The sequence below is a fragment of the Amphiura filiformis genome, chromosome 6 (assembly GCF_039555335.1).
Source record: "Amphiura filiformis chromosome 6, Afil_fr2py, whole genome shotgun sequence".
In the NCBI taxonomy this organism is placed as follows: Eukaryota; Metazoa; Echinodermata; class Ophiuroidea; order Amphilepidida; family Amphiuridae; genus Amphiura; species Amphiura filiformis.
In genome coordinates, this window is record NC_092633.1 from 26719895 (window position 1) to 26732900 (window position 13006).

Consider the following 13006-nt stretch of genomic DNA (forward strand, 5'->3'; position numbering starts at 1 on the left):
ATTTTTTGACCCGTAGTTTTAAGTGTGTACAAGTATCTGTGGCCTGTGGAGAGGTTCAGTTTCACCCCCTTGGACACTGCATTACTAGACCCCGCACCCACCCTTGCTTCCCCCCAATGTAGTCTGTTATGCCCCTGTTGGTTATGCCACTGTATGAGAAGGTTGAATCTTCCAAGCTCCCATCAAAGATTTCATAACCCCCCTTTTTAAGACCCTTTTAGTAAGGACATTTCAAAACCGTAATTTGCTTTACCCAAAGCATGAAGTTAGCTAGCAGGTTGCCCTAAGGGCTTGTCTGCTTATAAAGGATCTAGCATCTTTGAGTCACGGTATACCGGGACATTAAATATCCTGCTGCCGTTAAATAAAAACAAACAATTCAGGATGGCAATTACACCCAGATTTTCATTAAAACGGGGGACAAGATTTGCATCGGTGTTTAATTTCTTGACCTGATAATTTCCTTAATTTACTCAAATTAATTTTTTGATGACACAATAATTTCCTGCAGTGTATCTTGTCTATTTTATTAAAATTTAACTTTTTTTTTTACTGGATGCTATTTTAATGCAATAGAAGGGATTGTGCAAGTGTGATGGTCGTTTTTTCACAGTGTGGAAGCAATTATCCGTTTTCTTTTATTTATCAGTGAAATATGATCATGGTTACACAAAATATTATTAAATTTGAACAAAAATGAGAAATATAAATTTCAGCACTAATGCAGTCTTTCTCTTTGTAATAAAATGAATAAAATAAATTTTGGCTTTTATAAACGCAGTAATTTCGCTGCCATGGTAAATTATCACAATCTGATCACATCAACTAGGCATTGTGCAGCCGGACCTGGCACAAACCTATCCGCACTTAGATTGTAACATCCACCAGCTTTATGTGTCAGCTTTATTTGTCTCAATATTGAGTCCAAACACTGCTATAGTTTGATCAGCTCTTAATCGGTGGGAATTGTTAGGCTTTTAATACTACGCTGAAAAGTAGACCTGTCTGGTCTAAATTGTGCATGTTAAGGGCGTACTACACCCATATATTGGTTTGATTGGTCTAAAAAAATATTTTTTCATTTATAGCGAGGCGATATATGCACGGATCATGTGAAATAAAAAAATAAAAAATAAAAAAATAAAAAAGGTGCTTTTAAGCCATTGTATAGTAAGTCATTTTAGCCCTCTATATTTTTTGTTTACCGTATCCTGGTAACTCAGATGCGTGTTTCATAACAAACCATAATTTATTCTTTTCAACATGTTCAAGTAGGGTACATGAATAGAATACATTAAATCCTTTGTTATACTCTCTATAGAAAATCTAGTGGTGCTTGCAAAATATATAACACTGAATAAATTAAATAAACACTTACACAATGGATGAATAGTCATTAGTCAATTTGATACTTTAATGTGTTGTTAGGAGAAGAAAAGGCTATTAGGTCACCGTATGTCAGGTTATAGGTCAATTGGTTCAGGTCAAATTTAAGCATCAATTTTGAATGCACATGTGAGAGTCTGTGATACAAAATGTATCAAACTGAGGAATAATTTTGATATTCTGTCTTTAACTGGATATATATCGAGAAGTGCAAGGTGGATATACTAATATACCTTGGGATGTAAATGGTGAGTACAATTTAGAATGCCTAGTTGAAATGGATTTCACAAATAAATATAAAATAGTTACCAAAATCACAAAAGTTAAGCTTACGGAAAACTACCCAATATGGTGGTATAGGTTACAAGAAATACAATATTTTTCAACATTGCTGTAGTATGGTTGTGGTAACCTGTTACCTGTGGCTTAATTAAGTTTCAGTGAAATAATGTCGCAAGTTAAAAATACAAAATATAGCTCAACATTGAAAATAGAAGTATTTTAACCAGTTCATTTTTTGATAGTTGTGGAGCACCAAGTTCATGAAGTCATAAAAGAAATCAGGAACCACTTATTCCCATTTTATATATCAACTTTATTTCCCTAACGTGTTAGCAACACATATCCAAAATTTTAACGAAATCCGTTGATAGTAAACTTTCCAAAATGAAGTGAATTTAAATCATCATTGATGTACCACCTTTTGGCTTCTACTTTTAAAAGCATGTAAGCTACGTTGATACCGATGCCACCAATAAAACGAGAAGATTTGCCCCTTCATTTTGCATACCACTTTGTCCAATTTTTTTGTGTAATTTCTTAACAAAATGCAAAAAAATGCAAAAAAAAATCAATGGGTGTAGTACCCCCTTAAAGAAAATAGACAACATATAGGACTTACATGAATAATTTCTGATGCTTCTGGCCATAGGGCACAAAACAGTTCTCGAAATACAAAATTTAAATATTAATCCGCAATGTTATAAGGCCCGCCGATTACGAGCTGATCAAACTATAGGTCATTATATGCTCCCCTCCAACCCACATTTAGGTGATATTTATTTAATACAAAAACCAATATTTAAATTTGTTAATTTCCTTCTTTTTTTTCCCAGATATTTATTTGCTGTTGGTTACAACCACATACCTCCATTACTGCCATTTATAAGGTGAGTATGATGCAAAGTTTGACTGCTTTCGGGACTGCTTTACAAGTTATGATATTTTGTAAGGCCAAATTAAAAAAAAAGATTTGTCCCAAAGCTATCCAACTCTGAAAAACTAATGCGAAATGCGTTTGTTTTTTCCCAAAGATTTTTTTTCATTTTAAAATTGAGCATGTTGTGTATCTTTTTAATGTTTTGGTATATTTTAATGCACTTTTCGCTTGATGAAAGAAAGAGTTGAGGTTTGAGCATATCCTTTCCCAATGGACACCTTGATCCCATGGGTTCAAACTCCAGGCTTACGCTGTCATCCACTTCTAAGGAAAATGCCCTCTCATGTCTGCATGCAAAGACTCATTTCACCGTTTTGCTAAGTCCAGTATGTTTCATAAGTTTCCCTGTAATAAATTACATAGCTTTCCCCATCCTTTTACCCCTAAAGCACCTTTTTCCCTCAATTAGTTGATTGCATCATGTATTCCAGCAAAATAAAATGATTCCAGAATCTTCGGACTGTGAAAAGAACCTTTAATTCTCTCTACCCGGGTACGGTCGACTGCAGACGACAAGTTTCAAAATTTTGTTTAAAATTCAACAAATTTCAGAATTGTAAATTTTCATGACCATATTTGGAATCAGCATGGAAAATACATTAAAATGAATACAAACAAGCCTAGGATTGGTTCAGTGGTTCTTAAGATAGCTCTTGATATTTTGAGAAATTTATCAAAATTTGGACTTTTTATGTTGAAGCCTATGATCAACTAGCACACAGAGCATTAACAAAGCATCCTCTGCTTCTCCTCATTCTCATAGATGTAGTTCAGAAAGTGTGGAGTAAAAAGCAAATTAGCTGATCTTGTGGGTATGAGTTTTGTCTACCCCATACACCGAAAGTAATAGTCAAAGTTCGTAACTGTGCATATTATATGGGGGACTTTGGCACAATGAAGAGATTGGCTTGTGGGACTGAGATCTTTGTTGCTATTTTATGCTGAACAGTTTCCTCTTGATGCAATGACACATAGGTAGATGTTGGGGTAAACTTTTACTTGCTATCAAAAGGTTTTATAAGACAAACTATAAGGATTTTGTGCAAATCATGGCACTAAATTAAATTTTGTTTAAAGACTTCCAGATCTTGTGTCATGAGGACTTAAAAGAATAAAAAAAAATTTGAGATTTTGTATAAAGTGATTAACATTTCTCTTGGGTGTTTATTCCCATGCATTTCATCAATATATGCATTGCTTATAGAAATAGAAAAGAACAGGCAGAGAATTTTAAAGGAATTGATGTTTACTAAAATGAAGCTGTTAGATAAGAAATCTATGTGTGAGACTTTCTCAAAAGATGTATCATGGTTTCAGTGGCGTAGTGTAGGGACACAGGGGAGCATGTGCCCCCCAATCGATTTGAAAATTAGAAAAAGTGCCCCCATCCATGGTGTCCACCACCAATAGGATGACTCACGCTATGCCACTAATGGTTTGATCATGGTTTGATGATCTTTTGGTATCTTTTCCCAAAATTGTTGCCTTTCATCAAAGATTTGACTTGACTTGATTTATGGGTTGCCCAGTCTGATGAAGATGATCTGCTGCCAAGGTTCCTTATTATAGTACCGGTACTCTTCCTCCACCAGCTCTGCATGCAGCATCCATTCTCTAAGATGCTCCTGATGGCATCACTCCATCTTATCTTGGGCCTGCCTGTAGGATGGGTACAAAAGATGTCTTTAGGGCCTTAATTAGGCATCACCATTATTATGGCATGATATTTGAATCAAGTACTTTTCAATGTTTAAGAAAAAGAAAAAATATACGAGGAAGGATCATTATTACAGATCAAGTTTGAATGGCGGGAGAGATGCATGGTTTTCAGGTGACAAATTCAATGTTACAGTTTAATGTTCAGACAAACAATGTACCCTTTCAATACCCTCACTGTTAAACAATACTAGTGTGAACTTGAAACGAAAGAATCAATAAGTAAATAAAAAAGTACAATAAGTTAACAACTTCCATGTAACAGGTTCATTTCTGAAGCCATATGACATGGGCAATGATCCCATGTGCCCAGCGGAGCCAGCGCTGTTTAAGCACTGACGTCCATCCTGTAATGTCAGACCCATCTTTCAGGATTGATTCACACTATGGTCTTTCTTCAAATTGACATTCTGCCTGATTTTTAGTCCTTTTGATGAGTCTTGTTCCGGCTGGGTCTTGATTGGTACTTATTAGGAATAAGTCCATCCTTTCCTTTTTAAGGATAGGTTGTGGTTAACTGGACTGAGGCCAGTGAAGGTGGAGTATGACACACCCAATCAAAGTCAATTTTACTTATCAATTGGTTCTTTATATTTTTACTTTCATCGTGACTGTTCATGATAAAGTAAATGCTTTCTGACAATGCTGTAATGACAAATTGGAAACCAAATGTGATGTTGGGTTTTAGTTGAGGGCTCTTTTAATCCGATAAAGCCTCAGCTGGTATAGAAAGCACCCAAATACTGAACTGCACTGCGACAAAATATGTCAAAATTAAAACAAGCAGCCAATACCTGTGCTCTTTAGCTCTGATATAAGACCTCATTTGTTGAAATTGGTTGAGAATTAAAGAAATGATGATCTAAAACCTAAGGAAGAAACAAAATTGCACTTGCATTCTAATCAATGAAAGCATGGGGCTAGTTAACTTGTACAAATCAATAGGGCCAGGGTATGCAATGGAGCAAACTATACAACTACAACTGAATTTGCATCTTCCTTGGGTTTCTGGATTGTCGGGTCTATTTATTTCTTGAACAATTTCAACGAATGAGATCTTAACTTTGAGCTAAAAGATACCGATATTGGCTCCTGGTTCCAATTATGACATATCTGTCTTTGTTAAGGATATATGCAGGGGGGGTGAACAAAACTGGTACCTTATTCTTTTGCGCACTGTATTATGTACTATTTAAGCCTATTATTTCATCAGCTTGTATTCATCTGTCACAAAAGGAACACATACATCCTTTAAGAAAGATATCTAAACCCTAAAGAATTGTGAGCCAATAATTTTAGGTTGAACACGTCTAATTTTGTGCCATAACTCAGCAAATGCAACATTTAGTCTGAAATATGAATAACAGTATAATTTCCTTTGTTATTTCCTTCAAAATCCTTATCGGACTGATTTTCACTTAAAAAAATGACTCGATACAAAAGTAATAATGAAAAACAATGTAAAAGCAGACTGTGATCATATAGTGTGGCCTTTAATGATACTAGCCATTGGTGTTTTATTAAGGAAGGATTCAATTGTGTGATGAATAGGATATATAATTGGGACATGATTTGAGTCATAGATTACCATTTTATTAGAAGTGTCTCTACACAGTGTTCCAGAATACAAGCATAAATAAAATTAATGTGTTGTCTTTTTGAAAACCGTCCTTTGTAAAGATAGTATATCATGGCCTTAATAGTCAAGGTACTTGCCTTGTGTGAGGTTGAAAACTGTACTTTGTAAATAGTATATCATGGCCTAATGATCAAGGTTCATGCTATCATTGCATGAGATTGAAAACCGTCCTTATAGAAAATCATGGCCTAATGATCAAGGTACTTGTCTTCAACGCATGAGGTCCCTGGTTCAATACCCAACAGTACAAACTTACTGGCATATTGACTTCAAAAAGTCTAGATAAAGTAAATATGCACATGGTGTATGGATTTCAAGTGGAATCATAGACAGCTCAGTCTATGCTGCAATAGTCAATTCTGATATACCATCCAGAGTAAGAAATGATGCTGATCTTTGATCAGCTGAAAATGGGGTCTTTTTGAAGGGCAGAAAATTCACAAAATCACTATGAAAGGGTATTTACCAAGAAACTCCACAGGATGTGATGCAAAAGGGGGTGTTTCCAAAGTTCAGTACAAGTATACAATACATATACACACATAATAGGAGTACAGGAAACAGGACCATAGATTGGTCCTTGCGGTAGCCTCAGATCTGTGCAGCTTCAACCGCTTTTCAGCAGATGTCAGTCACCTGGGAGAAAATTACTGAAAAACTATAAGAAATAATAATGGAATGCTTGTGTATAAGCTACAGCAGAGCCACAGCATGGATAAATGCTACTTTATAAGCAGGATCACACAGAAAATATTAGAAATATTGTCTTCAAAGGTCCAGTTTGAAAGTAAAATCACTTAGCATAAATTTAAAGGCCCATTCAGTGATCCCAGTGCGGTGTAAAAAAATTAAAATTGTTTATAAATTGCTTAAAAGTGAAGGATAAGTCATTCAAATTGTCATTTGGTATTTTGGAAATGACAAATTTGGCCAAAAACGAAGAAAACAGCAGTACTGACGAAGTTGAAGCCCCATTCAAATACATGTAGCTAATTTAGATACTGTCAGTATCTAAATTACAGATTCTTGTAAAGTGTCTTATTTTGTGTTAAATACACGGCTTTTGGCTGAACCATTCGCAGGCTATATGTTAGCACATCTACGACAAAGACAAAGGTACCAAAATCTGAATTTTGATGATTTTTACAATCGTCCGGATGAGCAAATCACTGAATGGGCCTTTAAGTATGTTCTTTTCTAAATTATTCAAAAAAAAGAAAAAGAAATGAATATTTGACTGCAGGTACTTCAGATAGGTATACAAGAGCCAGCAAAAGGAACAAATGCTTTGTGTGTGGTTAAAACCTGATAGGCCTACCAGCAACTTTAAACATTGTTCAGAAGTTTAAAAAAACCAAAAACTTGGAGCAATGTTTGAATTGTTACAGAGCAAAAAGATTAATCATGCAAAAACATGAAAAATAATGATTGTGCCAAACAGTGACAATATCTGAGATCATAGGCAGTCAGTCAGTCAGGTATGTCTATATGCTGTCATCGGTGTCGGTGGCGGGTGACATTTATGCCGGGATATGACATCATCTCTTATGGTTCACCTGTTAAAGCTTACTTAGATGAGCTAATTCATTAATTGATTTCATTAGCCTTATTTCAATCATCCATGCTGCTACGATGACATGAATCTATGTTCTGTTGTCACTACTGGCCGGAGGCTTGCTTTTTAAAATGTTATTTTTTCACAGTTTGTTTCAAAAAGTTTTTGTACATGTTCAATAATTTGAAGCTGCCATTCAACTTGAGGTCATTTTTTTCAAACAAATTTGACTACCTGTGTGAACATGAGGAATATTTTGTTTCTTTTGCAAGTATCTGGCAAATGTGTCAACTGACAAGGAAATATCAGAAGAATCTCATCTACAGTGGTGAATGGTTTATAAGTGTTAAATTAAAGTGGCAAGTTCTCCATGTCACAGAAAAACAGAAAAATCGACGGAATTTAAGAGAAAAAAACCGGAAAACACAGAAATTTGCGGAAAACATGTTTTTCCTTGAGAAAAATAAAAATGAAGAAAAAATAATGAGAATGTGAGGTAAAAATAATGAAATTGAAGTCTGTCTTCAAAGATATCAACCTTAAAACAACTAAAAATATGATGCAAGTAAGTTCTTTTTACCCCCAATTTTTAGCGGTGTGCATCTTCTGAAGCCTATATTACACTTGGGCATTCCATCCTTTCTAATGAAATCACGGAATTTAATATTTAAAACCACCCACAGAAAAACTTGTCACTTTATGTTAAATACACTTGTAGAATACTCAAAATGCTGTAATCTGTAGATGAAAAAATATTTGATCCCTATACACCAAAATATCTGTTATAACCTGATCAAGATTTGTCAATGTAGATTTGAGAATTTCCTAAACTTGAGAGATGTATAAAGTAACAAATCAACAGCTTTACAAGTTAAAAGTGAAATTCAGCAGTACTCAGGAAAGGGCAGTGTTTATTAATCACGACACAGATGTTTGTAGAAAAATATTAAGATACCAACTTGTTGTATTTTCATGCCAAAAACACTGATTAATATTTCAATAAAAAGGAAAAGACGCAGACTTGAGGCAGCTTCCATGCAGTGTATGCTGATAGTAACACTTTAAGAAACAAAATTAACCATAACTGTTGAGTCACGATATTCCTTCATGGTAGTGCAAGAAATCCTGGTAGACCATTTCTTACATATAAGAGGATTTTTTTTCGAAATGGACCATGAAAAGTCCATATTGTTTCATAAAAAAAAAAATTAAAAAAATCTAGAAATTTGCAATTTATTTTGATGCTTTAATTGAATGAGAAATTGTTGTTTAAAAAGGACAGACTTGTAATCAGGCTAAAAAGTTAGCCCATTGAGAAATGCATACTTGTTGTGAGTATGTGGTGAGTAGACTTGAACAAATCTTGATTTTACACACCACCAAATCGGGTTTGAATCAAACTCCGAACTCAGTGTTTTATTCTGAGAACCACACCAGGTTGATTTAATGGAAAAAAAATGGGGTGGGGTGGGGAGGGGTTGTAAGGTTGATGGTTAAAAGAAGTTGATGATTAGCATGGTATACAGATAATATAATAACATTATCACTTATGAATAGCTTTATTTTGATACCAAATTTCATTTGTAGTTCCCATCAGAATTGACAAAATCATCAATATGAACATGTCGTTCAATGAGGATTTTGCATGTATAGTGGTGTGCAACAAGAAAAACAAATCAAATAAGAATGGCGACATCCTATCTATTGCGAAGTGGCGGTTTTATGAAATAATAAGAGTTGAAACTTGTCATGTGCTTGAAAGGCTAGGTCTATATATTTAACTATAAGGCCTGATTCAATTCCATGTTTTCGTCAAAGTCAAGTTATAATGGATTTATAGTGAATTCAATTTTGATGAAGTGAGTACACAAAAATTTGTTTAAGCTTACTTACACAGTACACATATACATGCATGCATGTTGAACCACACTCAGTTTCAGAGAAGAACGGCAGTCCCTTACTCAGATTGGCGTTAAGCGCCCTGTTAATGGCGACATTTTGGCTTAATCGGCCAATCAGATTACCGCGTATGTTGTTATGATGGTCAGGCGATTGAATCACCGATCAGAAACACACGTCCGTGTTTACGCTGTGCACGCTCTCAAAATGTAAACAAGTGCCGTTCTTCTTTGACCGAAACTGCATGTAGCTGAGCGCATGCATGCCATATGGCCATATCTGTAATCGCCATAGGGTAGCAACAACATATACAAGATTAAGCCTTTTTTAAATGAAATTTTATGCATACCGAATTTTATCGGCTAAATACCCAGTTATGCCGTTTGAAATGACGCGTCAATTATTTGTAATTTGTGACGCATCGTGAGATGGCGAACACATCCAACAAACCATTGATTAGCAAAAAGCCTGCATTTAATTTAAAAAAAATATAATTTAACTTTTCCCAGATGTTCATTTAATTTTTGTGCATTAGCATTCTATTCAGTAGGCAAATTTCCCAATACTACAATGTACTACAGTACACACATAACCTATGATTCTGCATGGCCATAGATGCTTGTTATGTAACACCTTTTGTAATTTACACCCTTAATCCAAGGTTATGAATATAAAATGAGGGCTAGCTGTTTACATTGTTTGCATTGCAATGGACCTGTGATTTTGCACAATGGATCTTGTTATTGCATGCTAAAAATATCCCATGTTGTCTAAATGGAAGAATGTTTTATAAATGGGGGGGGGTGCCCTAAAATTACACCCACAATCATACCCCTAATCTAACCATCGCAATAACCCTAAATCCTATATGTACATGTACTTCTAACGTATAGCCGTCCCTAATTCTAAACCCTAACCTAATTTTGAAGTCGGCCTGACGTCATGAAATGACAACCGCAGCGTCGTCTAGAATAGCGTCGAAGCGAGACGACCGAGGCAGCGTCCAGCAAAAATCACGAAACAGCGTATAACTCCCATCGTTCCGCTTCAGCGCCGCCGTGCTGTAGCGTCGGTACATTCTCCAGCGACGTTGTCGTCGTCGATAAACTCTAACTCTATGTCCGAACCCCAACACAAATATTATACAGCACCCATGCATAGCATGTGTGCACTGATGCTGGTATAATATTATACAGCATCCATGGTATAATATTATACGCAATACAGCATATACTTAGATGCAGTGCACTGATCCATGGTATAATATTATACAGCACCCATGCATATAGCATGTGTGCACTGATTCCTATTTTTTTTTTTTTTTTTAACTTTTAACTTAAAAAATGAACTTTTTCCTGGTCCACTTTAAAAAAGAATCATGTTCATACATGATGCTGGTATAATATTATACCAGCATCCATAGTATAATATTATACCAGCACCCATGCATAGCATGTGTGCACTGGTATAATATTATACAGCATCCATGGTATAATATTATACCATGCAGCAATACAGCATATGATGCAGTGCACTGATCCATGGTATAATATTATACCAGCATCCATGGTATAATATTATACCAGCAATACAGCATATACTATGATGCAGTGCACTGATGCTGGTATAATATTATACCAGCATCCATGGTATAATATTATACCAGCAATACAGCATATACTATGATGCAGTGCACTGATCCATGGTATAATATTATACCAGCATCCATGGTATAATATTATACCAGCACCCATGCATAGCATGTGTGCACTGGTATAATATTATACAGCATCCATGGTATAATATTATACCATGCAGCAATACAGCATATGATGCAGTGCACTGATCCATGGTATAATATTATACCAGCATCCATGGTATAATATTATACCAGCAATACAGCATATACTTATGATGCAGTGCACTGATGCTGGTATAATATTATACCAGCATCCATGGTATAATATTATACCAGCAATACAGCATATACTATGATGCAGTGCACTGATCCATGGTATAATATTATACCAGCATCCATGGTATAATATTATACCAGCACCCATGCATAGCATGTGTGCACTGGTATAATATTATACAGCATCCATGGTATAATATTATACCATGCAGCAATACAGCATATGATGCAGTGCACTGATCCATGGTATAATATTATACCAGCATCCATGGTATAATATTATACCAGCAATACATGTGCATATGATGCATGTGCTGTATAATATTATACCAGTGCACACATGCTATGCATGGGTGGGTATAATATTATACCATGGATGCTGGTATAATATTATACCATGGATCAGTGCACTGCATCATAGTATATGCTGTATTGCTGGTATAATATTATACCATGGATGCTGGTATAATATTATACCAGCATCAGTGCACTGCATCATAAGTATATGCTGTATTGCTGGTATAATATTATACCATGGATGCTGGTATAATATTATACCATGGATCAGTGCACTGCATCATAGTATATGCTGTATTGCTGGTATAATATTATACCAGCATCAGTGCACTGCATGAACATGATTTTTTCTCAAAGCGGACCAGAAAAAGTTCATTTTTTAAGTTAAAAGTTAAAAAAAAAACTAGAGGCAAATGATGGTCATAGACCACAAACCTAGGTGGGGCGTGTTGGTGTTGTGGAGGTATCTGACCCCTGCAAAATTTTCCAAAAATTTTCCCTGGTCATGTTGTTTGTTGTCGCCGAGTTTGAGTCCCTTTCTCCTTACGGATGTCCAGAAAATGCAATTTTAAAATTTGACCCCAGATGACCTTTGACCTGACCCCTGCAAAATGTTCAAAAATGTTTCCGTGGTCATCAAGTTTGTTGTCACCGAGTTTGAGTCCCATTACCCTTACAGATGTCCAGAAAAGACATTTTAAGATTTGACCTCTATCGACCTTTGACCTGACCCTGCAAAATGTTCCCCTGATCATGAGATTTGTTGTCACTGAATTTGAGCCCCATACCCCTTGCAGGTATCCAGAAAGTGAATTCTAAGATTTAACCCCAGATAACCTTTGACCCAAAATGTTCCCCTGATCATTAAGTTTGTTGTCACCAAGTTTGAGCGCCGTACTCCTTACAGATGTACAGGAAATGCATTTCTAAAATTTCACATCTGCATGACCTTTGCCCTGACCCCTGCAAAAGCGTTCCCTGGTCATGAGATTTGTCGTCACCGACTTTGAGCCCCATACCCCTTACAGATATCCAGATAATACAATTGTAAGATTTTACCCCTTAATGACCTTTGACCCCAATTCTGTATGCAAGTTATAGGCGTGTGGTATAGCCGATGCATGCAAATGACATCATTGTACTATATATAATATGTGACAGAAGAAGCAGTTTGAAGGTATTTGGTTAAATACCGGAAATGCCCTCTTAATGACCTTTGACCTCAATTACATGTAGGAGGAGAAGCAATTTGAAGTTATTGTCAGAAAGAAGAAGAAAAAAAGAAAGATTGGATAGCAAAACAGTACCTAGCTCGGGGGGTTGAAAACCCCAAGATAGGAAAGAAAGATCGAATAGCAAAACAGTACCTAGCTCGGTGGG

The 13006-nt window shown here is 35.7% G+C and overlaps 1 protein-coding gene across 1 annotated transcript in view; it reads left to right on the plus strand.

The window, feature by feature from the left end:
• Window positions 1–13006, plus strand: part of LOC140154439 (DNA damage-regulated autophagy modulator protein 1-like) — a gene marked incomplete at its 3' end in the record, with an annotated part of 106068 nt that overhangs the window by 71402 nt on the left and 21660 nt on the right. The window contains exon 3 of the mRNA XM_072177005.1: window positions 2502–2555. Coding sequence (XP_072033106.1) covers window positions 2502–2555 — 54 coding nt within the window. The remainder of the gene's footprint in view (window positions 1–2501; window positions 2556–13006) is intronic.